General features: G+C 48.4%; 1 protein-coding gene across 3 annotated transcripts in view; it reads left to right on the forward strand.

Moving 5' to 3' along the window:
- Positions 1–25000, forward strand: part of LOC135804915 (protein mono-ADP-ribosyltransferase PARP4-like) — a 56545-nt gene that overhangs the window by 30695 nt on the left and 850 nt on the right. The window contains exons 36-47 of one of the 3 annotated variants that reach the window (XM_065318889.1): positions 324–417; positions 2417–2663; positions 4175–4243; positions 5197–6526; positions 7269–7331; positions 10729–10965; positions 13516–13562; positions 13924–14047; positions 15870–15922; positions 18284–18373; positions 20605–20707; positions 24731–25000. The exon at positions 24731–25000 is cut by the window's right edge and continues 850 nt beyond it. In XM_065318889.1, the coding sequence (XP_065174961.1) occupies positions 324–417; positions 2417–2663; positions 4175–4243; positions 5197–6526; positions 7269–7331; positions 10729–10965; positions 13516–13562; positions 13924–14047; positions 15870–15922; positions 18284–18373; positions 20605–20707; positions 24731–24993 (2720 nt within the window). In that variant the 3' untranslated portion in view covers positions 24994–25000. The remainder of the gene's footprint in view (positions 1–323; positions 418–2416; positions 2664–4174; positions 4244–5196; positions 6527–7268; positions 7332–10728; positions 10966–13515; positions 13563–13923; positions 14048–15869; positions 15923–18283; positions 18374–20604; positions 20708–24730) is intronic. The other 2 variants (XM_065318891.1, XM_065318890.1) reach the window with 2 other exon arrangements.

Raw genomic sequence — 25000 nt, forward strand, 5'->3', positions numbered from 1 at the left:
TGCTTAACGGCCAGAGTTCTTCGAACTATGGTGGTGTCTAGTTGGTGCATTCAACTCCAATTTGCGAGCACGCTAGAAGTCCATAAGGAACTCCCGTGCCAGTTCACGCGTCTGTGTTTTTGAAATGCAGTATAGCAATCTTGCACTTTACCTGGCCGCCAAGAAAAATATCTTGGAAGAGGCCTGGCCATACAATGTTTTGAGTTATGGAATATTTCCTTGCGTCATACCTGCTTGAGCGCATTGGGACAGTGATGGTATGTGAGCTCTCTAACAGGGCGTTTCAATTATAGTTGTTATTATTCTGCTGCCACAACTAACAGCCGGTATAGGTGAGTTGGACACGCTAAACGAAACATCCTACGAACAGTCAACAGTCATCATGCAGCAGTTGAGAGATTTTCAGGACAGCTCATCGTAAGTTTATGCGGTGCCTAGGATACTTTTCAACCATGTGTGTGTATTGCGTGCATCCGCGTGTGCATCCGTGCCTGGATCCGTGTATGCATCCGTGCGTGCATCTGTGCGTGCATGCGTGTTTGTATGCGTGTGCATACGGACGTGCATGCGTGCGTGCGTGTGCATCCGTGCGTGTGCATCCATGTGTGTGTGTGTGTGTGTGTGTGTGTGTGTGTGTGTGTGTGCGTGTGTGTGTGTGTGTGCGTGCATGTGTGCATGCATGTGCAAGTGTATATACATCAGTTTGCACTCCCAGCCATGTGCCACTTGTCTTGACGTGCATGCTCGTCTGGCAGCATGTCCTAGTCAGGCTGCAGCATGTCCTAGTCAGGCTGCAGCATGTCCTAGTCAGGCTGCAGCATGTCCTAGTCAGGCTGAAAGTCTAAATCTAACGACAAATACTGTAAAACATGTAATTTTAGGTGCATTAAAATCTCGGTGCCAGGGACCTGCCAGTTTTGAGGTGTAATGTAAAATTAGGTGACCAGCTTCCCCTTCACATACAGTCAAGAGTACATAACCCAAGAGTGTGCAACTCCAGCTATGGGGTCTGCGACGGCAGAACTTCACATCACGTGATGAACCCGTGCACTCTAGTGCATGATAGATACTGGGTTGTACGCAGCCCAGCTTTGGGTACAACTCTCTTGTGGTCACTTTGCACTGTTTGCCAGCATAACCTTTTGAACCATGTCACGTGATGTGAAGTTCTGCCGTCGCAGCACAGCATAGAGGTTGTGCAGGCAGTTGCACACTCTTGGTTATGTACTCTTGATACAGTGCATACTCTAGTGCCTTTTAAACATGTAATTTTAGGTGCATTAATGATAGCTTGCATAGACCTCGGAGGACCTACCGGTAGGACCATCATACACAGACATGCTGCATGGCCTCTGTTCTAACATTGACCTAAAACTTGACCCTAAACTGTTAGGGGCTAATGAAGGAGTCCATGAATTTTAGACGTGATCGCACAAGGCATACTACGAAATTCCATGGTAACAACCCATGGTAACCATGGAAACAGAGTATGGTATTATGCATTCCACGGCCTTGGCAAGCTAATAAAAACATTAGGACCTCACCACAATTGATGTGCCATGGTCAAAATTCACTTTGGACAGAGTTGCTAGCGCACCGACAGGATTATGTGCGGCCATTTTGACAATCGATAAAATTGCGCATACGCAATGCACTGGACATAGCCTTGCATTTTGCGCCATTACTTTGCCTGACAAAGACCTCATCTCAACAATTGTTTCAAAAAATTTCTCAACCAAAAGCACTTTTGCAGCTCGATTTCTTGGGCCCTACCGGTAGGACCCGTGGTCCTACCGGTAGGACGGTATGCAAGCTATCATTAAAATTTCGGTGCCAGGGACCTGCCAGGTTTGAGGTGTAATGTAAAATTAGGTGACCAGCTTCCCCTTCACATACAGTGCATACTCTAGTGCCTTTTAGGTGTAATATAAATTTAGGTGCCTGGTTTCTCTACCGAAATCACCGAAATTAAAGTTACACTGAAAATAACATGTTTTACAGTACCGACTTTTGGATCCACTCTGCTCATGGTCCATGGAGAAGTATAGGGTGTGGTGGGTGGGCCCCTCGTATCGCACGTAGGTGTAATTTTGCCTGTACCGGAGTGGGTCCCTGACCGGGGTGGGTCCCTGACCGGGGTGGGTCCCTGACCGGGAGGGCCCACGTCAGTCACTACTAGTGGTTGTGCCACTGTACTAGTGGTTGTGTCACTGTGCTGTGAAGGAAACCCACCCAGACGTGCATGGATCCATACGAAAACTGGATGCAAGTGGATCCGAAAGTCGGCGTTTGCCATGACTCCGGGCTGGCTGTGACATGCGCTTGCAAAACCCTACACTGAAATGGATCCGGTCAGGATTCTTGAATGCCACTGCACTCTACTTTGTTCGCCTGTTTTCATATTCTCCTGCCAAAGCAGATGCTCCTCCCTTGCATCAACTGATGACAATGCCTCAGAATGTGAGATATACCTTGCATGCGACGAACTCGGAGGTATGGATGAGGACTATTCAAGCTTCAGTAGCATTCCGGCACCACCTCCACTTCCAGTAGAATTTGAAGAAGCAAATCTCATTTCTATGGCCGAATGTTGTATGGAGGAGGAGCTGTCAATGGACGAGGCTATGCCTATGGTGTTGGATGTCGGCTTTGATACAGTCAAGGTCAGGTCATGTTGATTTCCTTCTTTCTCATCCTGCTGCTGCTGCTTGATGCTGCTGCTGATGCTGAGGCTGCTGCTGATGCTGCTGCTGCTGCTGCTGATGCTGCTTCTGTCATCTATCCCATCATTACACCTACTGCTGCTTGCATCATCACTGCTGCCACTACCATGGTCACTGCAGTCATGGCTGCTTCACATGGTACTGCTGCAAAGAATTGGTGCTGAGCGCCATGTGAGCAAGCTCAATCTGGCGGTACCGGCATGTGCCGATGCGGCTGCTGCTGCTCATGACATTGCTAGAATTACTACTGCTGCTACTGCAACTTCCTGCAACTAACCTGCTGCTAGACGCATCCACGTCCATGTACATCTGTCCTGAAAGTCGAGTCTTTACATGACATTGAATAATCCTGTCTCGCGTCCATGTTTGTGAATGAAGTGCATGTACACATACGCCTACATCCCATCGCGTGGCTGCAGAGTAACGTTCGCCTGTTCAATGCATTCTCATGTACATTGGTATTCTTACAGCACCAAGCAGATTGAAAGTCAGCGAAACGACAGCAGAGGTGTTTTAACTTTTCACGCAGTCAAACCTTCTGCAGTAGAACAGTCAAAACTAGCCCTCGAGAATTTTTTTAGCTTTCTGTATTTAGTAAAATTCCTAGCCGTAACTTTGCACACGGAACAGCGGTGTGGTGGAGGTGTTGTGACACTGCGCTCACGTGCAAAATGGATGGTCAGAGCATACTAAGTACGCGCACTGCACCAAAGCAAGTTGAAAATAATTAATTACCTTTGACTTACTACTTGGCCATTTCCAGTTGAATTTTGCAAATCCTTTCAGGTGAAGGTGCTTGCCATCCAAGTCCAAGCCGCAGTCTTTGGAATGATGCCAATGTTCACGTCTCTGTCTCTCTCTCTGTCTCTCTCTGTCTCTCTCTGTCTCTCTCTGTCTCTCTCTGTCTCTCTCTCTCTCTCTCTCTCTCTCTCTCTCTCTCTCTCTCTCTCTCTCTCTCTCTCTCTCTCTCTCTGTCTCTCTCTCTCTCTCTCTCTCTCTCTCTCTCTCTCTCTCTCTATCTATCTCTCTGTCTCTCTCTCTCTCTCTCTCTCTCTCTCTCTCTCTCTCTCTCTCTCTCTCTCTCTCTCTCTCTCTCTCTCTCTCTCTCTCTCACACACACACACACACACACACTCTCTCTCTCTCTCTCTCACTCTCTCTCTCTCTCTCTCTCTCTCTCTCTCTCTCTCTCTCTCAATGTTCACGTCTCTGTCTCTCTCTCTCTCTCTCTCTCTCTCTCTCTCTCTCTCTCTCTCTCTCTCTCTCTCTCTCTCTCTCTCTCTCTCTCTCTCTCTCTCTCTCTCTCTCTCTCTCTCTCTCTCTCTCTCTCTCTCTCTCTCTCTCTCTCTCTCTCTCTCTCTCTCTCTCTCTCTCTCTCTCTCTCTCTCGTTTGGTGCAATGACGTATATTGTCCCTACTGTGTGTTTGCCTTGTTTTCCTTGCAACTACAGGCTGGTATGGCAGGGGAGGATGCTCCCAGCAGTGTCTTTCCAACATTGGTCGGTCGACCCAGGCACCAGGTAAAATTGCTGAACTCGGAGACCCAAGCACAGTGCGATCTGTGTGTCTGTCTGTCTGTCTGTCTGTCTGTCTGTCTGTCTGTCTGTCTGTCTGTCTGTCTGCCTGCCTGTCTGTCTGTCTGTCTGTCTGTCTGTCTGTCTGTCTGTCTGTCGGTCTGTCTGTCTGTCTGTCTGTCTGTCTGTCTGTCTGTCTGTCTGTCTGTCTGTCTGTCTGCGTGTGTCTGTGTGCACATATTTGCATGCATGTGGGTGTGTCAGCGTGCACAGGCATGTGGGTGGGTGTGGACGGGGGTGGGGGTGTGTGAGTGTGCACAGATGTGTGTGGCAGGGGCGTAGGAAGCAGTTTAATATTGGTGCGGCGAACTTGTGAGAGGGGGGTCCGGGGGTCCTCCCGCGGCATTTTTTTTGGAAAATTGGGCCTAAGAGGCCATATTTTAATCCTACAGAATAATATGAGAAATAAGAATATGCATGCTGATGATACGCCGTATTGTCGATGTAAAACATGGTACCTGTACAAGAGTCGACAAGCCATCAACAATGTTGAAATGTAAAAAATAAAAATAAAAAATTCGAAAGTTATTGATCCGGCGACCGCCGGGCCTGCCGGACCGGTTCCTACGCCCATGTGTGGGCATGTTTTGCTTCTGTGTTCATTCATGCATGTGTGCTTTGGATGTTGATGCATGATATAATTATATGTATATTGTGTAGTGTGTGCGTGTGCGAGTGTACGTGCATGTTTGCATTGGTATGCGCGCGTGTGTGTGTGTGTGTGTGTGTGTGTGTCTGTGTGTCTGTGTGTGTCTGTGTGTCTGTGTGTGTGTATGCGCGTGTGCATGCGCGTGTGCATCTGTGCGTGCATGCGTGTGTGCTTGTGTGCGTGCATGGGTGTGTGCGTGTGCGTGTGTGTGTGTGTGTGTATGTATGCGTGTGTGTGTGTGTGCCTTCAGGGAGTCATGGTTGGTATGGGGCAGAAGGACTCGTACGTTGGCGATGAGGCTAAGTCCAAACGAGGAATTCTCACCATGGCTAGCCCGTTTGCCTTGCCACCAAAACCAGCAATGCCGGAATCACAGATCAGCGCTGCCAACAAAGCAACACCAGCATCTCGACGGCAGGTGCCGCAGCAGCAGCAACAGCCTCAACAACAGTATGCTGGATTTTCTTTTGGTGGTCCCCCAGTACTGAGCAATTCTTATGAAATTGAATCGTTGGAGCTGAAAAGTGATGATTTGGCTAGATCAGCATCTACTTTTGGTAAACGTGCTGCTGGGAAGAGCGCTGCTGCTGCGACGTTGGCAGGTGCAATTAGTGCAGTGGAGGGAGGTGGATTGTTTGGATCAGCTGCACCTGCATCAGCTAGTGCACTGGGGGGAGGTGGATTGTTTGGATCAGCTGCACCAGCATCAGCTAGTGCACTGGGGGGAGGTGGATTGTTTGGATCAGCTGCACCAGCATCCCTTCGCAATTCTGTCATCACTAGAGGAGGAGGAAGAGGAGGAGGAGGAGGAGGATTCGGGTTTGGTGCCCACCCACCACCACCACCACCACCAGCACCACGAGCATATGGCGCACCACCACCACCAGGTGGTCCACCACCAGCAGCACCACCAGCATTTGGTGCACCAGCGCCACCACCGCCACCAGCAGCAGCAGCATTTGGTGCACCTCCACCACCCCCGCCACCAGCGCCACCAGCAGGAGCAGCACTTGGTGCACCACTAGCAGCACTGGAAGAGGCGAATAGATCGTCCGAGCGCACACGCATGTCCATGGCACCAACAATGCCACTGCGTGCATCAGCATCACGAAGTGCATCAGCATCACGAAGTGCACGGACACCGCCAGCACCACCAGCAAGAGGAATGCCAGCACCAATAGCGCGATCACGAAGTGCACGGACACCGCCAGCACCACCAGCAGGAGGAATGCCAGCACCAATAGCGCGATCAAGAATGCGACGAGTTTCGATGGAGGTAGCCGAAGAGGTAGTTGCCCAGCCACAACTGCTTGGTATGGCGCAACAGCCTGTGGCAAAAGCAATGGCCCCCGCTCGCAAAGCAAAGGCGTCTCTCAAAGTGGCAGTGACAGAGAGACGGAAAGAGGAAGACATCCAGTTGCCTCCGTGGCAGACGGAGTTGCAAGGAAGGCCTGCGTTGCAACGAAAGTCTGTTGCCGCAGCGCAAGAAACGTGGTCATCGAGCGAGCTGGGTTGGCGCAGCAAAGCTGTGGAGAAGGAGAAAGCCCCTGTGGAAGCGGAGAGTGCAGTGTTTGCTTTACGTGAGTGACTAACGCAGCAAAGATGCCAGTGCAGTAGCTATTCATAGGGTGTGCACTGTAATACCAGCATTGTTCATAGGGTTTGCGCTGTAATACCAGCATTGTTCATAGGGTGTGCACTGTAATACCAGCATTGTTCATAGGGTTTGCGCTGTAATACCAGCATTGTTCATAGGGTGTGCACTGTAATACCGGCATTGTTCATAGGGTGTGCACTGTAATACCAGCATTGTTCATAGGGTTTGCGCTGTAATACCAGCATTGTTCATAGGGTTTGCACTGTAATACCAGCATTGTTCATAGGGTTTGCACTGTAATACCAGCATTGTTCATAGGGTTTGCGCTGTAATACCAGCATTGTTCATAGGGTTTGCGCTGTAATACCAGCATTGTTCATAGGGTTTGCGCTGTAATACCAGCATTGTTCATAGGGTTTGCGCTGTAATACCAGCATTGTTCATAGGGTTTGCGCTGTAATATCAGCATTGTTATCTCCATCTCTTTCTCAGTACACCGCTCTTTTCTTCTCTGTCACACATTCTCTCCTCTGCCTGCCTGCCTGCATGCATGCATGCATGCATGCATGCATGCATGTATGTATGTATGTATGTCTACCAATATATCTGTCTCTCAGACTCTATTTCTCTCCCTAGTTATATCTTTCTCAGTACACACACATGTATAATTATGTGCTAATCTGTATTGTTCACTCTGCTTCTCCTGTGCTTACATTCCTACACAGTAAGCCGCCGTAGAATGGCCTGTGACGACGACGAGGATGGTGATGATTTCGATGATGATGACGGTAGGTTGCAGTAGTTGCAGCTGGTTTGTCTGTAGCTCGTCCGTCATTTCAACCCGTCCCTCATTTTAACCTGTTCTCGTTGTTCAATGGACGTGCTAGCACATTGTTTAGAACCAGGTCAGTCTCGTTGTCTAGGAGACGGCCAATCAGCGACGTTCCTGCCAAGGGCCCTGTCAGAGTTTGAAGCCCGTTCAATCATAATTTGACTTTTTTCCGGATCATGTACTCTGCAGAAAATGTACGGTGTACAACTAGAAGCTACGCATTTCAGAAACTTTTTCGGTGCCTCCCGTATGCTAGTACTTTGATCTGTACGACTTTCCTTTCTCCACAGCTAGCTGAGCTGCATAGAAACCCAAGATGTAGCTCGTTATAGGTACCGAAAAGGGGATCGCAAAGCCCCTTTTATACTGTAGCTACGTGAGCTATCAATAAGACTAGGGTTGCAAGGAATATTCGAATATTCGATTGATATTCATTTGGAGACGCGAGCACACTCTGCTCGAGTGTCGATCTACCGTAGTTGTTCTTGAACGGACGGAGGGATCTGCTGTACCAGTACATGTTTTCTTTGTTGAGAAAGGGAAATATGACTCACAAGAGTAGTGAACATGACTCCACTGTCTACACTCAAACGCCTCTTATCCGGACGCCTCAGATACGGGCACGTCTCTCTACCGGGCACCTTTAGCTTGAGTTCCTATGGCAAAAATGCTTCGAATTTGGGGGTTTTGAACTTTTTCCGTATTCGGAAGTGCTTATTTTTCACTGCCAACCTATGTAATCCACACATTTTACCAATGGGTTCCTTTTGTATCCTGAACATGTGCAATACGTTCCAAATAAACTTCTTCAAAAAGTGATATGATACATGGTAGATGAGTTATTCTGAGAAACGGGCAAATCTGAGATACGGGCAGTGCCCGGTCCCAAGGTGCCCGGATAAGAGACGTCCGAGTGTACTTTATCTACAGCGACCGGGGACTAGCCAAACTCTTTAAAAGGGAAGTATAGCCTAAAATCAAACTTTCACCAGTTGTAGTCTTCGGGATGCTGAGCCGAATGGTCTTGGTCTGAGGAAGCTGAGATGCTCCCTTCCTCCTTTATTCCCAATCAAACTCGCCACTTGCACCGAAACTAAGTGACTGTGCCCTACTAGATGGGGATTTGTATGCAAAATGTCACTAAAAGCACCATTTCGCTCTTATAAAAGCACGGATGACCGCGATTGGCCCGTATATTGTAGTCTTGTGGACGCTGAGTCGACTGGTTTTGGTCCAAGAAGGCTGCGATGCAGCGTTTGGCTCTTATTCCCGATCGAACATGGTTGAATAAGCGGTCACATGTTCATGCGTACACCAGTCACTGACTTTTTTCCGGATCATGTACTCTGCAGAAAATGTACGGTGTACAACTAGAAGCTACGCATTTCAGAAACTTTTTCGGTGCCTCCCGTATGCTAGTACTTTGATCTGTACGACTTTCCTTTCTCCACAGCTAGCTGAGCTGCATAGAAACCCAAGATGTAGCTCGTTATAGGTACCGAAAAGGGGATCGCAAAGCCCCTTTTATACTGTAGCTACGTGAGCTATCAATAAGACTAGGGTTGCAAGGAATATTCGAATATTCGATTGATATTCATTTGGAAACGCGAGCACACTCTGCTCGAGTGTCGATCTACCGTAGTTGTTCTTGAACGGACGGAGGGATCTGCTGTACCAGTACATGTTTTCTTTGTTGAGAAAGGGAAATATGACTCACAAGAGTAGTGAACATGACTCCACTGTCTACACTCAAACGCCTCTTATCCGGACGCCTCAGATACGGGCACGTCTCTCTACCGGGCACCTTTAGCTTGAGTTCCTATGGCAAAAATGCTTCGAATTTGGGGGTTTTGAACTTTTTCCGTATTCGGAAGTGCTTATTTTTCACTGCCAACCTATGTAATCCACACATTTTACCAATGGGTTCCTTTTGTATCCTGAACATGTGCAATACGTTCCAAATAAACTTCTTCAAAAAGTGATATGATACATGGTAGATGAGTTATTCTGAGAAACGGGCAAATCTGAGATACGGGCAGTGCCCGGTCCCAAGGTGCCCGGATAAGAGACGTCCGAGTGTACTTTATCTACAGCGACCGGGGACTAGCCAAACTCTTTAAAAGGGAAGTATAGCCTAAAATCAAACTTTCACCAGTTGTAGTCTTCGGGATGCTGAGCCGAATGGTCTTGGTCTGAGGAAGCTGAGATGCTCCCTTCCTCCTTTATTCCCAATCAAACTCGCCACTTGCACCGAAACTAAGTGACTGTGCCCTACTAGATGGGGATTTGTATGCAAAATGTCACTAAAAGCACCATTTCGCTCTTATAAAAGCACGGATGACCGCGATTGGCCCGTATATTGTAGTCTTGTGGACGCTGAGTCGACTGGTTTTGGTCCAAGAAGGCTGCGATGCAGCGTTTGGCTCTTATTCCCGATCGAACATGGTTGAATAAGCGGTCACATGTTCATGCGTACACCAGTCACCTCGTTACCGTGCCTGCAGGGTACAGCTTACAGCCTGTTTGGGCGCGTTTCAGTCACTCCAACCTTGGTGTGAAAGTTGTAGCCTGCAGGTGCGGTGACCAGGTGACTGGTGTACGCATGAGCACGTGACCGCTTATTCCACCATGCCCCACCTCGTCAATCATCATCACCCGCACTGCACCTGCACGCTCTGTTCTGCCTCAGGTCTCGCCCACAGATGCTACAACAGTCCCACGATTATTGTTACGATCACGTCACATGACGTCACTATTATACTGCTTGTGGATACATGCAAGCCTGCACATGCCAGGACTGATTGCTGAGCAGCCAGTTCTTGCTTTTTGCTCTCGAGTGTTCATACTTCACACTGTTTTACTTTAATGCCAGTAATCCCCCCCCCAGTATAGCTATGTGCATGTCTGATCTAAATATTACATGGCGCAGTGAACAGGATTCGAACCTGTGCGGGCTGACGAAAGCAGAAACATCGTTCAAAGGGACGTCGCTGCACAGTCTACAGCTCTGAGAGCACCAATGGGGCGGCATTTCTTTGCAGGCAGTACGATTTGCAAGTACAGAATCATCAGCAGCAGCAACAGCCTTGGCTGCTCAATGTGCCTTGCTTTAATCTAGACATGGGATGTCTAGACTATTCCCTATGCTTATTCTCTCAAATTTGTTGGGTTCCAAAAGCGCATTGTGGTTCTGGCGACACATTCAAAACGTTGAATCGCAACCGGTCGCAAAGTTGCATTGAATGGACTTTTGCTACGTGTGCTCGTGTGTGTGTTTGTATGTGCGTATGTACCTGCATGTGTACGTGTGTGCATGTTTGTATGTGTATTTGTCTTCTCGCTGTTCTGAATAGACTCAGATGATGATATGGGGTATGGTCTTTTCGACGGGGATTGTCTTCAGCCTGCGGTTGCGAAAACACGAGCAGCACAAGCACCAGCAGTACCGCCAGCACTACCACCACGACGAGCATGTTCAATGGCAGCAATGCCGATGGAAGTGTCCAAGAAGAAGAAGGCGGCACCATCATCAGGGGATTCGCGCTCCTCTCTTTTGGAATCGATAAAGAAAGGAAAACGTCTGCAGAAGGGTGAGCTAAGGCTGCTTGAAGCCGCATGTACTATTTTGTACTCCTTGTCGGTGCACTACTTGTATACCACGGGGGAGGAGTTGCTCCATGGGAGAGGGGTTTCTCCATGCGTTTAACGTTGCACCCAACCCCTCACACTATGAACTGCTCTTGACAATATGCCAGCGTTATGGCATGTCAGCATGGTAAACAGGCCAGGGCGGACAAGCACCGCTACGACTTGATAGCCTGATGACGTAGCACACGTGTGCTGGGGACCTGACGCTGGTGCCCTGGTGCTGCAAAAATACAATGGCAAATACGCAGCAGGGAAAGGTGATCCCCTGCACCGCGCCGGAAGAACACACAGTCTTGCACGCATTGTATCGCCATGAACAGATGCTAATGAGACTGCAGTAAAACCTGGTGTAAGCGACCTCTGGTTTTAGCTACCACCTGCTTTTAACGACCGTTTTTCCACGCAGGACAGTTGTACACAGAAACTGCACTGGATACAGCGACCACCTGCCTTGCGCGACCAGCGACTTCCCTTTAGTGTACCAAGTGCCGTATTGGACCTGCACACAGCGACCAAAACCAGCCAAAAGTGCCATCTTGACTGGCAGGGCTGACTTGAAGTGCGCTCTGAAGCAAGTGCATGCAGTCAACAGAAGTGACAGGTGACAGTGCAGGATGCCTGTATACACTTGAGTGAGGTGTTCTTTGCCTGCACGAAAGTATTCTATGCTCCACGCCTGTCAATACGAGTACAATGGAAGTACAACCATGCACATGTATGTACACGATCCGATATGCCACGGATGTATAGGACCTGGTTTTAAAGACCACCTGGCCTTAACGACCGCTTTTGCTTGCACGTGGGGTGGTCGCTTAAACCAGATTTTACTGTATTCGCAGTGCTGCCTAAGCGTCCGGTTCAATTCACTCTTTGTCCAAAAGCCGATCCGGAAATGATCTTTGTTCCGATTTCGAGAGAAAGGTTAGACACCCCAGGGATTGTATCTGGGATGACAGCTACACCGTAGCTCAGCGGTGAGAGCATCGCTGGCCTCAAGCCAATGTGCCTGGTTCGAGTCCTGGTGGTGTCAGTCATTTTTCTTCTTCAGACTTTTCCCGTTTGCATCTTTCCCTCAAACCAATGAAGATTGTATCATCGTATGTGTGTGTGTGGGTGCGTGCGTGCGTGCGTGTATGTGTATTGCAGAAAAAGGTTGAATACAGTCATAGGTCTGCATGCCATGTGTTTGCAGTCTCATCATGACATGCCGTGTGTGCAACCTCGCCCCATAACATAATATGTGGGTGCAATTTCACCCCGTAGCATATCGCGTGGAAGATTGACCATTGGCTGTTTGGAGAAGGTTTCCCAATTAATATTTGGGTGAAGATTATTTGGCAGCACTGTGTAACATGTAGCTATGTACGCTCGTGCCTCACTTATCCGGACGGTCCGGGACCGAGCACTGCCCGTAACTTTGAAATGTCCGTAACTCCGAATCACATACATGTACTAGTACATTTTGACGAGGAAATGCCGTAGATATGGCATATGACATCACTATTCAGGCGCGTACGCAGGGTCACCTCTAGGGGGATTTCCAACCGAATCCCAAACCGTGAATGAGTTTTAACCCTTTCTAAAAAAGCCCTAGGAAATTTTCAAAATTATGCATTTTTTTCGTGTTCTTTGGATCATAACTTCAGTTCCACTGTACTCACTCAATCTTCATTCTCTTGGGCTTTCTGGAAGTGGAAAGGTACCCGGGAGAGAATGAGGTCGACCATGATAGCCAGGACACAGTACAGTCATGTACATATCCAGCGCTATGCTATAGCGGTAGAGTGCAGCGACGGTGGGAAAAATGCCTCAAAGGCCCAAATGCGTCCTGCTCCCGCGATTTCGTTTTTCTTGATAGCAGAGTTTCGATTTTTTTGCTGTGTACTCTTGATAATATCAGAAGTGAAGCCACTGCAAATTTGAGCAAGTCAGCATGACGGAAAGTCTCAAATTCTCGATACTCAAATCGCACTGCGCGCTTTTGAAATTCCCGAGATCGCGGCTCAACTTACGAATGATTTATCCCAAGAGACATTGCTCGCAGCGCTTCGAAAATTGTTCCAACCGACAGCTGAGAATTTTCTATTCGATCTGGATTTTTGGATCGCTGAATTTGAGCGAGATTTGACTGAGTTACGGTCTGTTGAAGTTTTGCATTCTTGCCAGATCGATCGTGCACCCTACCAAAAAATGCCCAAAACGTTGCTCGTTTGGAACATTTGGGGGGTTTCCGGGCAACGGGAAACTCCCCCCTGCGTACGCGCCTGCTATTTCCACAAAACGTGACAGAAGGGTAGTAATATTACCACTGGAACCCGCCCAAGGGGTGCCCGGTAGACCGAAGTGCCCGTAACTTCGGGGTCCGGATAACCGAGGTATGAGTATACTTGATTGCATGCTCAACTATACCCACCATTGTACATGTAATGACTGACCAATGTGTTTTCTTGCTTCCATCGGTGTTCTCTGTTGTTCATTTCCTTTTCTTGCAGCAGCAGTAGAAGAGGATACACCAGCCGACTTTTACACCTTTCAGAACGTAAGCTTTTCTTCTCGATATGCACATGTGTTAGTGCATGCGTGTGCACGTGTGTGTGTGTGTGTGTGCGTGCGTGCGTGCGTGCGTGAGAGAGAGAGAGAGAGAGAGAGAGAGAGAGAGAGAGAGAGAGAGAGAGAGAGAGAGAGAGAGAGAGAGAGAGATTGCACTCCACAATTCCGGGCAGTTATGCAACGGCAGTAGGTTGTGATTGGTAGGCCTGTGAAACTCATGGCGATATTTTTTAACTTGCAACATGCTTATCGTACAGTGGGTACTTGCTCCCCATGTCGACGATCGGAGAGATGAGCGCTTGATGGCAGCAGGTGTTTGTTCCCTTCCTATGTGTTCTTGCTGTGCTTAGCAAAGCCAGGCGGCACAGCAACCTATAGCATTAACAGGAGCCAGGGATCTGAAGGCAACAAACAGCGGAAGTGGACGTGCCTCTCTTCTGTCTTCATTGAAATCGTCCATGCTCCGTAAAAAGAGTAAGCCCTGGCTTGATAGAATGGTTTTGTTTGCACAACTTAGAACGTTTAGAAGGCGTCGTGACATCAGTTAGTACATGTATTCTCCAAGAGAGTATGTGTACATGTGCATGCTCTGTGTCGTGTGTGTGTGTGTGTGTGTGTGCGTGCGTGCGTGCGTGCGTGCGTGCGTGCGTGTGTGTAGGGATTCACTGGCCAGAAAAAGCCACTTCATAGCTGTGTGGTGTAGACCAGGCTGAATAGTGGTGGTCAATTCTTCAGCCTTGCAAGCTGTTGAATGGTGCAATCCCAGCACAAGCTGCTATGGCTTCTGCCGTAGCATCACTATCAGAAGGATGCGATGGGCGTCCAATGGGCGTCCAATGGTGTGTGTGTGTGTGTGTGCGTGTGTGTGTGTGTGCGCGTGTGTGTGTGCACGCGCGCGCGCGCGTGCGTGCATGCGTGTGTGTGTATGTTGATTGCCAGCTACTGTACAGGCGGAAAATTTCGCCGGTCAATAATTTCGTCCAACTCCAAAGAAAGGGAGTTCGTCCGGCTGTAAATTTCGTCCATGGATCATAAGAGTGTATTGAAAACCTGGACAAATCGACATTCGTCCGGCATTTAATTTAGTCCAAAAGCTCCTTGGACGAAAAAGACGAAATTAAATTCCAGACGAATATTTCTGCTTATACAGTAGTTCGGTTGGTGGGTACACTTATGCCTGATTGTGTTGGGTCTGTTGCCACCAGGCTCGACTGCTTGAAGGTGTATTGTTGTACCTGCCACCTTTGTTGGTTCCAGGGTTCGTATACTTTTAATTTGAAGTATACATACCTGTTAACCAAGGACTGCTTCTGACTAGATTAACTCTTGTGTAGTCAATGGTGCTAGTGAAGCTTTTATCAGATCCACTCTGATTTAGCCACCCACACTAGTAGCAAGTATTACCTTCACTGGGGACAGGGGTAACTGCAGTTGGATCCCAGGACGGATACCCTGATGCCGTCAATCCTTTTTCTGTACCTTGTCCTCACCCTCTTACTGAGGTGTGGTGAACCCATAAGTGGGATCATTTTCAAGTCCACCCAGAGTGTTCGGGGATTTCAGGGGGTGTCGGCCGTCGGGCGGTTCAATAGCGAGTCATCTTTCCAAGATTCCTTTTGAGTCTCTCTCCCCTCTCCCGGGGAGACCCACGTGACCAGTTTTGGCAGTGAGCAACAAGTACAAGTGTGTGTGTGTGTATGTATGTGTCTGTCTGTCTGTTCGTTTGTCTGTCCGTCTGTCCGTCTGTCTGTCTCTCTATCTGTCTGTGTATGTGTCTGTGTATGTGGCTGTGTGTATGTGTCTGTGTCTGTGTATGTGTCTGTCTGCCTGTCTGTCTGCGTGCGTGTGTGTTAAACGTGGGAAGCCGGTGGCTAACTTGCGTCTTCCTATCACCATACCAAGGTTGATGCTGTTATCTAGCTTGGCAGCACGTGGCATGTGCTAGCACGTAGCATGTGTTTCCTGGCTTACTTGCTGCTAGAGAGTAGAGTGTACTGGATGGTCAGTGTCTTCTACGCTTAGAGAGTAGAGTGCACTGGATGGTCAGTATCTTCTACGCTTTGCCTGCGCTACTTCATCTTCACTCTCGTTCTCTGTTCATTTTGTTCTTGCAGTGGAGCTTCATTTGTACATACTGTATACGCAAGCAGACACACATGTTTACTTGTGTTTGTGTGTGTGTGTGTGTATGTTTACGTGTGGTGTGTGCGTGCGCGTGTGCGTGTGCGGGCTTGTGCGTGTGGCCGGATGTGCGGTCGTGTGGACGTGTACGTTCTTGTGTGTGGTCGTTGCACAGAGGATATTGAAGCGTCACCGCCAACTGGGTTCTTTGTGATGGATGAGAGTAATGTAAGTAGCAGCAGCAGCAGCAACAGTTTGTAAACCATTCGAGGAAGAAGAGAAAGCCATTAAAAAAAAGAAAAAAGAAAAAAAAGGTTATTGTACCATGCCAGACGGCTATTATTAAGTCATGTACCAATTGTAGTACATGACGTAGTAGTCACGCACCTACAAAATACTTTGCAGGATAATATTTAAATTGCCTAGCATGCCTACAAATCCGCAGAGCATGCCAATGTTAAATAGGCCAACATATGAATACCGAAGGCGGTTACATGGACAGAAGGCGACATCGGTCGAGAAAAGATGGGCCTATTCTCTTCCGCAAGTAAGACGCTCTGCAACCACGGAGGCACGTGATTGACCACCTCAGCAAAACAAATGCAATTTTGCAGCGTAGCTGTGCCATCACAACAGCGTACTGGAAGGTCACTATGCTTGTTAACCACCAGCTGAACAATGTTCTTCAATGCACAAGAGCACTCCGTACCACATACGCCGTTTGTCGAAAATACGAGCGGAGTGAATGACCCCCTCTCGACATCGACAACACGCTGAAGATAGGCCTGCTTCTTCTGATGTTCATTCCGGGAAATCTGTGCAAGGACTTCCTGTCGCGACAGCAAAGACGCCGAGGGGTGAGTAACCCTCACATCAAAGAATGCATCTTGCTGTGGCGACCAAAAGCCCCTTGCACGGATATCCAATCGAGCCTCTGCAGCACGATTAGCGGTAGCGCCGTGAAGTTGTTCACCATCCAACGGCAAAAGCGGTGGCTCTGTTTGAACATTCGGGATGGCAGAAGTCATCACCTCCACCAGCACATCACGAAGCTCATTATGTCGCAGACTTGGGTAGCCTCCTGTAGGGCATGTCAATGCATGGTCGACAGACATGTCTCTACCACACACACAAGTTGGTGGGAGGCCATCAATACCCCAGCCATAGCGCAGGGCGAGACCATCCCGGAAGCATGCTTTATTTAGCGCAAAGCCGTTCACAGCCAGAGGCTCAGCCGTTAGCCAACTAGACACGCCAGCATCAGCAGTAATCTCCAACAGCACTCGCTGACATGGGCTGAGCTCAGGACGCAAAGCAACCTGAGCCTCCTTAGCCGCAGTAGCCATTCTCCGACGTTCGGCATTTCGCAACGCCATTACCTCCGCCTGCAAATCAGCCGGAGCAATGTTAGCATCAGGGCGACGAAGCAAATCAATCACCGGCCGTGCCGAGGCCATACTGGAGGTCCACTGATGCACTGCATGAGGCCCAATGGCAGGAATTGAGAGACCACCGGACTTAACAGGCAAGCCGATGAGACTCCGCTCAACGGTGGACATGTTCTTCCGACCAGTGATTGCTGGTATCAAATTGTTGTCAATCACATTATCTAGCCTGCCAAAAGCATCCGGCTCCGGCAAGCCATGTGAGCACATATGGTAGCGCCAACGCGACCTCAATCCACGGGAGAAGACAGAATAAGCAGCATGTGGCTGGGTTTCCGCCAGAGTGGAGAGAGTACCGACCTCCCTGCACCATACGGAAACATGACGACACAGGCTCTCCTGTACGAATTCCTTCTCACCAATGGCCCCACCAAGATAGCGAACACCATTGGTCAGCACACGTATACCCGTAGGGTCGAACAGCAACAGCAACAGTAGCAGCACCATCATCAGCAGTAGCAGCAGCAACAGTTGCAGCAGCAGCAGTAGCAGCACCATCATCAGCAGTAGCAACAGCAACAGTAGCAGCAGCAGCAGTAGCAGCACCATCATCAGCAGTAGCAACAGCAGCAGTAGCAACAGCAGCAGTAGCAGCAACAGCAGCAGTAGCAACAGCAGCAGTAGCAGCAACAGCAGCAGTAGCAACAGCAGCAGTAGCAGCAACAGCAGCAGTAGCAACAGCAGCAGTAGCAGCAACAGCAGCAGTAGCAACAGCAGCAGTAGCAGCAACAGCAGCAGTAGCAACAGCAGCAGTAGCAGCACCATCATCAGCAGTAGCAACAGCAACAGTAGCAGCAGCAGTAGTAGCATCACACCGGCAAGTCATGACAGTGTTAGCCTGTCTTTGACCATCATCTTTGAAAGTAGTGACTTGCTGTGTGTCTTGCGCTGTAATTACGAAATGTACATGTCTCTTTCTCTCTCTGCACTCGTCCACACACGCATGTGTGCGCGCACACACACACGCACACACACACACACACACGCACGCACGCACGCACACACACACGCACACACACACACACTCTCTCTCTCTCTCTCTCTCTCTCACACACACACACACACACACACACACACACACACACACACACACACACACACATAATCATATACCACTGCTCTCTTTCGTGCTCCTTGTTTACAGGATGAATCGGAAGAGGAAAAAGAGGAGAAGCATGGACTGGCCAGTGTGCGAGTAGTGTCTCTCAGCGGCATCTTTGCACTACAGCAGACGGTACGGATTGTAGTGTGCTTCTACTACTAGGTGAACGGGCGGGTGGTTGAGTGGATGGCTGTGCATGTGGCAGGGGCGTAGGAGGGGTTTTGGAAGTGGTACGACCAAAGGTCGGTGCGGCCAAAGGCCGTGTTGGAGGGGGGGTCCGGGGGACCTCCCCCGTAAAATTTTTGTAAAAAAGACACAAAATCCTGCGTTCTGGGAACTTCTGGCACACTTCTGGCGCAGTGTACGTGTGCAGTCGAGTCGAGTACGTAGACTACTCAGTACGACTGCTGATGCATAACAGATCTACGAGTAGATCTACGAGTACGAGTCTAGAAAAAGGTCAAAGTCTGATGCGCATATGCATATCGATGGATCCTGATTTTTTTATTACGGTTTTGCACATTCCGGACGGACCACACTTTTCGAAAAGTGGTACGGCCATGGTCGTACCAGTCGTAGCGGGTGCTACGCCCCTGTGTGGGATATGTGTGGTTTGGGTAGATGCATGTCTGCATTCTTGCTTTTCATCTCTGATCTGGGCCAGTAATACCGGGGGACACAAGGACACACGTGATACCTGGTGCACAAGAACACATCCTGGGGAAATGAGTACCTTTATTTGGGAGAACCACAAACTGTGATACAGAATGTCAAAACCAAGCGAGATAAAATAATTGACTCGGATGGAGAGCCAAGGATAAATTTATAGTAAAGAAAAAAAGGACCAAGAAACTAAAAGTTACGCTATACTGTCCACTAACACCACCAGTTACTAAACAATCAGCTCATGCGATGACATTGCACAACACTGACCGACGGTACTGACGTTCTTTTTTTTCTTTACTATAGTTAAAAATAATTACCCAAGTCCAGTAAAAGAGCCGATATAAATTGTGCAATGCCGGGAAATGAGTCGGGGGGAAATGAGCTTGCCACGTGGCTGTCATATTTTATGATGATCCTACAGTGCGTTTCAAAAATAGATGCGTGATTTCAAAAAACTGTTTGGGCAGCATCTATACCACATAAAATCTGTGATCACTTTGTACATAAATATTTCCAAATTGGGCGTTTGTTATCCGATCGCTTAAAAATCGATATGAGAGAATTGTGGGAAGGACCTGAGCAATATTCCGAAAACCATTCTCCAAAAGCTCCAGCCAAATTTGAAATATTTCCAAAATACCACGCGTCTATATTTTTGAAATGGACTGTAGGAAAAGCGACAGACATACCACCAAGGGGAAGCACTAACACCGGTGTCTAGCACCCCAGAGCATGGCACTTCACGCTTCTCGCCTTAGACAATTCTGTCATTAGTAGCAGGAGAAATGGCAGGGCACAAGTGGGTAGCAGGCTGCAGCGGATCAAGAGAAATGGCAGGGCATGAGTGGGTAGCAGGCTGCAGGGATCAAGAGAAATGGTATGCTGCAGAGGAAAGCTACTAAACTAGCTCATTGAATAACAGACGGTCACTGAAGCTTGCCAAGCAGCACTGATCAACAGCTCTTTCACAAATATTTGGATTCGTACAAGTATGTACTTCAGCGCAGGACCACCGGAAGCAGTATTCAATTGGTCCGGTCGTACCAAAGCTTTTCGTACATTGTGTTTGATATACAGTGTGTGTGTGTGTGGGAACATTGTGTTTGATATACAGTGTGTGTGTGTGTGTGTGTGTGTGTGTGTGTGTGTGTGGGAACATAATAACCTCCTTAGCAGTATACATGCGTTGAATCCGTTGATGGCCACAAAGTTGGTCCGGTAATAACCTGACCAACCGGACCGGTTCCGGTGGCCCTGCAGCGGCCTGGGAGGCTGCGCTCATTTTGGGGTTCCAGGTTGAGAAAGACACACATCGTCAACCCCTAGCCACTACCGTAAAAGTCCGTAAATATGTACCTGCCCGAAAGAAATACCCCCTTTCATTCTTTTGGCTCTGTCTGTTGAAGTCAAGTCAAGCCCGATAAACATACTGCCCGAAATAAGTACCGGTACGATGCGCACATGCAGCACGTAGCATGTACATCGACATGAAAATGACTTCTCCACTACGAACAAGTCAGGTCCGAAAGTTAGTTCGTGCCCGAAAGTCAGTACCCGCCCGAAAGTTAGTACGGGTGTGGTCACTAAATTCGAAAGTAAATACGTACTTATTTACGGACTTTTATGGTAGTCAATATGGCTTCTGTTGATGCTAACAAGCATGTGTGTGGGTGGTGATTTTTGTCCTCTGCCTGCAGGATGGTAACTGGTCTTTCAAGTCTGGTGAGCTTGATGCTGTGTTGGGAATAAGCAGCAAGTCACTGATAGCCATACTGCATCAAGCTGGTGTCAGGTCTCTTGGTAAGTTATGAGCCAGCCTATCCTGATGCAATGCGTGAGTTCAGCTCACGTTCTCTCTCTCTCTCTCTCTCTCTCTCTCTCTCTCTCTCTCTCTCTCTCTCTCTCTCTCTCTCTCTCTCTCTCTCTCTCTCTCTCTCTCTCTCTCTCTCCTCTCGCTCTCGCTCTCTCTCTCTCTCTCTCTCTCTCTCTCTCTCTCTCTTTCTTTCTCTTTCTTTCTCTCTCTCTCTCTCTCTCTCTCTCTCTCTCTCTCTCTATCTATCTCTCTTTCTTTCTTTCTCTGTCTCTCTCTCTCTATCTATCTCTCTCTTTCTCTCTCTCTCTCTCTCTCTCTCTCTCTCTCTCTCTCTCTCTCTCTCTCCCTCCCTCTTCTCCCTCCCTCTCTCTCCCTCTCTCTCTCTCTCTCTCTCTCTCTCTCTCTCTCTCTCTCTCTCTCTCTCTCTCTCTCTCTCTCTCTCTCTCTCTCTCTCTATCTATCTCTCTCTCTATCTCTCTCTCTCTCTCTCTCTCTCTCTCTCTCTCTCTCTCTCTCTCTCTCTCTCTCTCTCTCTCTCTCCCTCTCTCTCTCTCTCTCTCTCTCTCTCTCTCTCTCTCTCTCTCTCTCTCTCTCTCTCTCTCTCTCTCTCTCTCTCTCTCGGTGCGTTGAAATTTATTCTCTTTATCTTATTATTTCTTTTCTATAATTTCCCCATATGAGTTCCTATCAGTTGCTGTGAACACCTTGAGTGGAGAGCGCTTGCTCGAGCGTTGAACCGGGTTCTTAATCCACCATACCCAGTTCGCAAGGCTGGGCGGGGTTGTGAGCAGGCTTTCATTTCATCTTTTCTTATTATTTCTTATTATTTCTGCTTTTCATCTCACTACAAAAATTCTGCGCATTTTTTTCTCCATCTGCACATAAAATCTAGACTGACAACCTGCTTGTTAAATCAGGCACCTGCTTTCAGGCGTAAAACCCTGTTGTAGAAGTCTCAGTCCTCTTTGTTAGACTTACCTGTCTTTATAAATGTAACTTACTCTCTCTCTCTCTCTCTCTCTCTCTCTCTCTCTCTCTCTCCCCCCCCTCCCTCTCTCTCTCTCTCTCTCTCTCTCTCTCTCTCTCTATCTATCTATCTCTCTATCTATCTCTCGATCTCTTTCTCTCCCTCTCTATCTATCTATCTACAGGGTGTTGTAGTTGTCTTTAAAAGCACTCTAACATGTAAAAGTGTCTGTTCAGAATTGCCACTTGTCCCTCCCCTATCCACTCTCACCTAGACATCACTGCAGTCATTGTAAAGCACAGCTAAGGCAAAGCGATGTTACCTCCATTCCTGGGAAATATTAACACCTGTGCACGTGAATTGCCCCATCTGAAATCGTGCCCGGGCTACTTGAAGGAAGAATGCAGTGGCGTTGCAGTGATTGGAAAAGTGATCGTGTTCGATTGCATTGCTGCTCATCAAGCATGACCAGTGATTGTTGGCTCTGCAGTATGGGATCTTAGGGCAGGACATGTACGGTAAACAGCTTGCTGGTTGATTTTACACAAACGTCCGTCCCTCCCTGGCCCAAGTTGATAGTTTGTGGAGACCAACGGGCAACCAGGCATGTTGTGACCTACACTAGTATGGCCAGTGCTCCATTGCACCGATACCGATTATGAATCTATCGTGATGTATTTGCCATCATTGGCAGGTGTTCAATCACGCTTTGCTGCGTTGACATTTTACAAGTTCCTACTGCGGGAGAGACAATCAAGCCATTCTCGACACCTCCCTGACGTAGCAGAGAAGTGACTGTCTGCAGCAGATGCACTGTGCAGTGCTAGTACTAGTAGTAGTATGCAGAGAAGTGACTGTCTGCAGCAGATGCACTGTGCAGTGCTAGTAATAGTATGCAGAGAAGTGACTGTCTGCAGCAGATGCACTGTGCAGTGCTAGTAATAGTATGCAGAGAAGTGACTGTCTGCAGCAGATGCACTGTGCAGTGCTAGTAATAGTATGCAGAGAAGTGACTGTCTGCAGTAGATGCACTGTGCAGTGCTAGTAATAGTATGCAGAGAAGTGACTGTCTGCAGTAGATGCACTGTGCAGTGCTAGTAATAGTATGCAGAGAAGTGACTGTCTGCAGCAGATGCACTGTGCAGTGCTAGTAATAGTATGCAGAGAAGTGACTGTCTGCAGCAGATGCACTGTGCAGTGCTAGTAATAATTGTACTAGTATGGTGTGGTGTATGTTGTTAGCACCTAAAGGCCACGGTCATGCAAAAGTGTAAGACGTAGGGAAGATATCCTTTTACAATTTCAAAACTCCAGCCGAAATGTTCTTAGAATCAGAACCACGTGTGCTTGTACTTAGTGTTTGTATGGCAAAAGTCTGGCTGCTTCTGTCACTTCTCTGTGTTGCCTCCGAGTTTGATTTAATCTTTTTCAAAAAGTTCATAGGCCTGGCAATTCCAGCCTGACATGGGTTTTTCAAATGCAGACAAGCCAGTCCAGCCTGGACATTCTTACACATGAATAAACGGTCTTTGGCACCTCATGCCACTGTAGTAAAAGTTGATTATACCGTACTTCCCCGAATGCAAGTCATGCCTTCTATGCTAAGTTTCAAGGCCAGGGAAGTGCGTGACTATACTAAGGTTCAAGGCCAGGGAAGTGTGTGAGTATGCTAAGTTTCAAGGGAGGGAGGGGGGGGGGGGGAGGAGTGTGTGAATATGCTAAGTATTAGTTTTAAGGCCAGGGAAGTGTGTGAATTTCAATTGAATATGACTTACTGTGCAAGGAAACACGTCGAAAGATAATGCTATGACAGACCTGAAATGGACATGTGTGACTTCTACGCAGGTGTGTGTCATACTACCGTATTTCCCCGTAAGTTAGTTCTCCCCAATGACTTAGTACCCCCTATAACAAATACACTTTCCACTGCCGAGGTTATCACCCCGAAAGATAGTAAGTTCGTACCCGTCCTCAGACCTCAGACCTGCCCATCGCGGAAGCGATGATAGCAAACAGCCATGTTAGACATAGCAACTTGTGCTGGGATTACACCATTCAACAGCTTGCAAGGCTGCCCGTCCCACATGTACAGACACCGTACAGTACATACATCATATGCACGGACACTGGAGTTGCGCAGGCTTCCCACTGCGTGTCATTTATCCCCGATAAAAAAGTACTCCCCGAAAGATATTACCACCCCCGAAAGTTAGTACTCATGTGGCTGCTAATTTCGAAAGTTAGTACGTACTAACTTACGGGGAAATATGGTAGTATTTCCGGGGAAATGCAGTACTGCTGTATCTCCCAACCTGTGTGTTGCTGCTTTCATGTAGCTGTACCCATGGCAACTGATAATCACCGGCTGCCTCTGCTAACTAACATAACAAGTTGACGCCACCTCACCGTTCCTATGCCATGTGGCGGCAACATAGGATTGTCAATTTGAGCATTCACATGGCAGTTTCACATCACAGTCATCTACACGTGCTAGCAGTTGTAGTACAAGACGACTGCATCATGTAGTTCATCATGTAGTTGCAGGGGCGTAGCAGCCGGTCCGGCCGGTCCGGCTTTGGCCGGACCACTTTTTCGCCCAGAAGTGCCCAGAATGCAGGATTTTGCACCCTTAATAAAATAATTTCAAAAATTTCCCGTGGGACACCCCAGATCACCTCCAACGGCGGTGCTACGCGCCTGAGCTGTAATGTAGTTGTAATGTAGTTGTAATGTAGTTGTATTGTAGTTGTATTGCCTGCATGCCTCACCACCATCGGAGTCCAGGAGCTCCGGAAGCAGTTTTTGATTAGTCCGCTAGTATCATGGCCGGCGTTCATACATTGTGTATGATATGGCGAGTATATTATGCCCTCCACAGTAGGACACATCACTGTGTTGGTGGCCGAAAAGTTGGTCCGGTATAACCTGACCAGCCGGACCGGTGGGCCTGCTTGAGTCAGTGTGATATTTTGATTGCTGACTGCAGTGTGTTGTTGTTGATGGTGGTGCTGGTGCTGGTGGTGTTTCTCAACCGCATATGCAGGTCACAAGGCATACGAGGACATCTGCAACCTGTTTGCCACCATTCTGGTCCTGCTGGCCCTGAAGCAGCACCTGCCCGCCAAGTTCCCCATTGCGGAGAACTTCCGAGGTGGCGACGACATCACAGCAGAGTGGCGCGCTCACACACAGCTAGCCATGCAGTTTGTGTGCAAGAAGGCGCCGTCGCATGGCAACGTTCGCCTGGGCTTGGGAAGCACGTGGCCAGCTGCTATCGATCGCATGCTGTGTTTGTGTGAAGTGTAAGGCTGGC

The sequence above is a fragment of the Sycon ciliatum genome, chromosome 1 (assembly GCF_964019385.1).
Source record: "Sycon ciliatum chromosome 1, ocSycCili1.1, whole genome shotgun sequence".
NCBI classification, from domain to species: domain Eukaryota; kingdom Metazoa; phylum Porifera; class Calcarea; order Leucosolenida; family Sycettidae; genus Sycon; species Sycon ciliatum.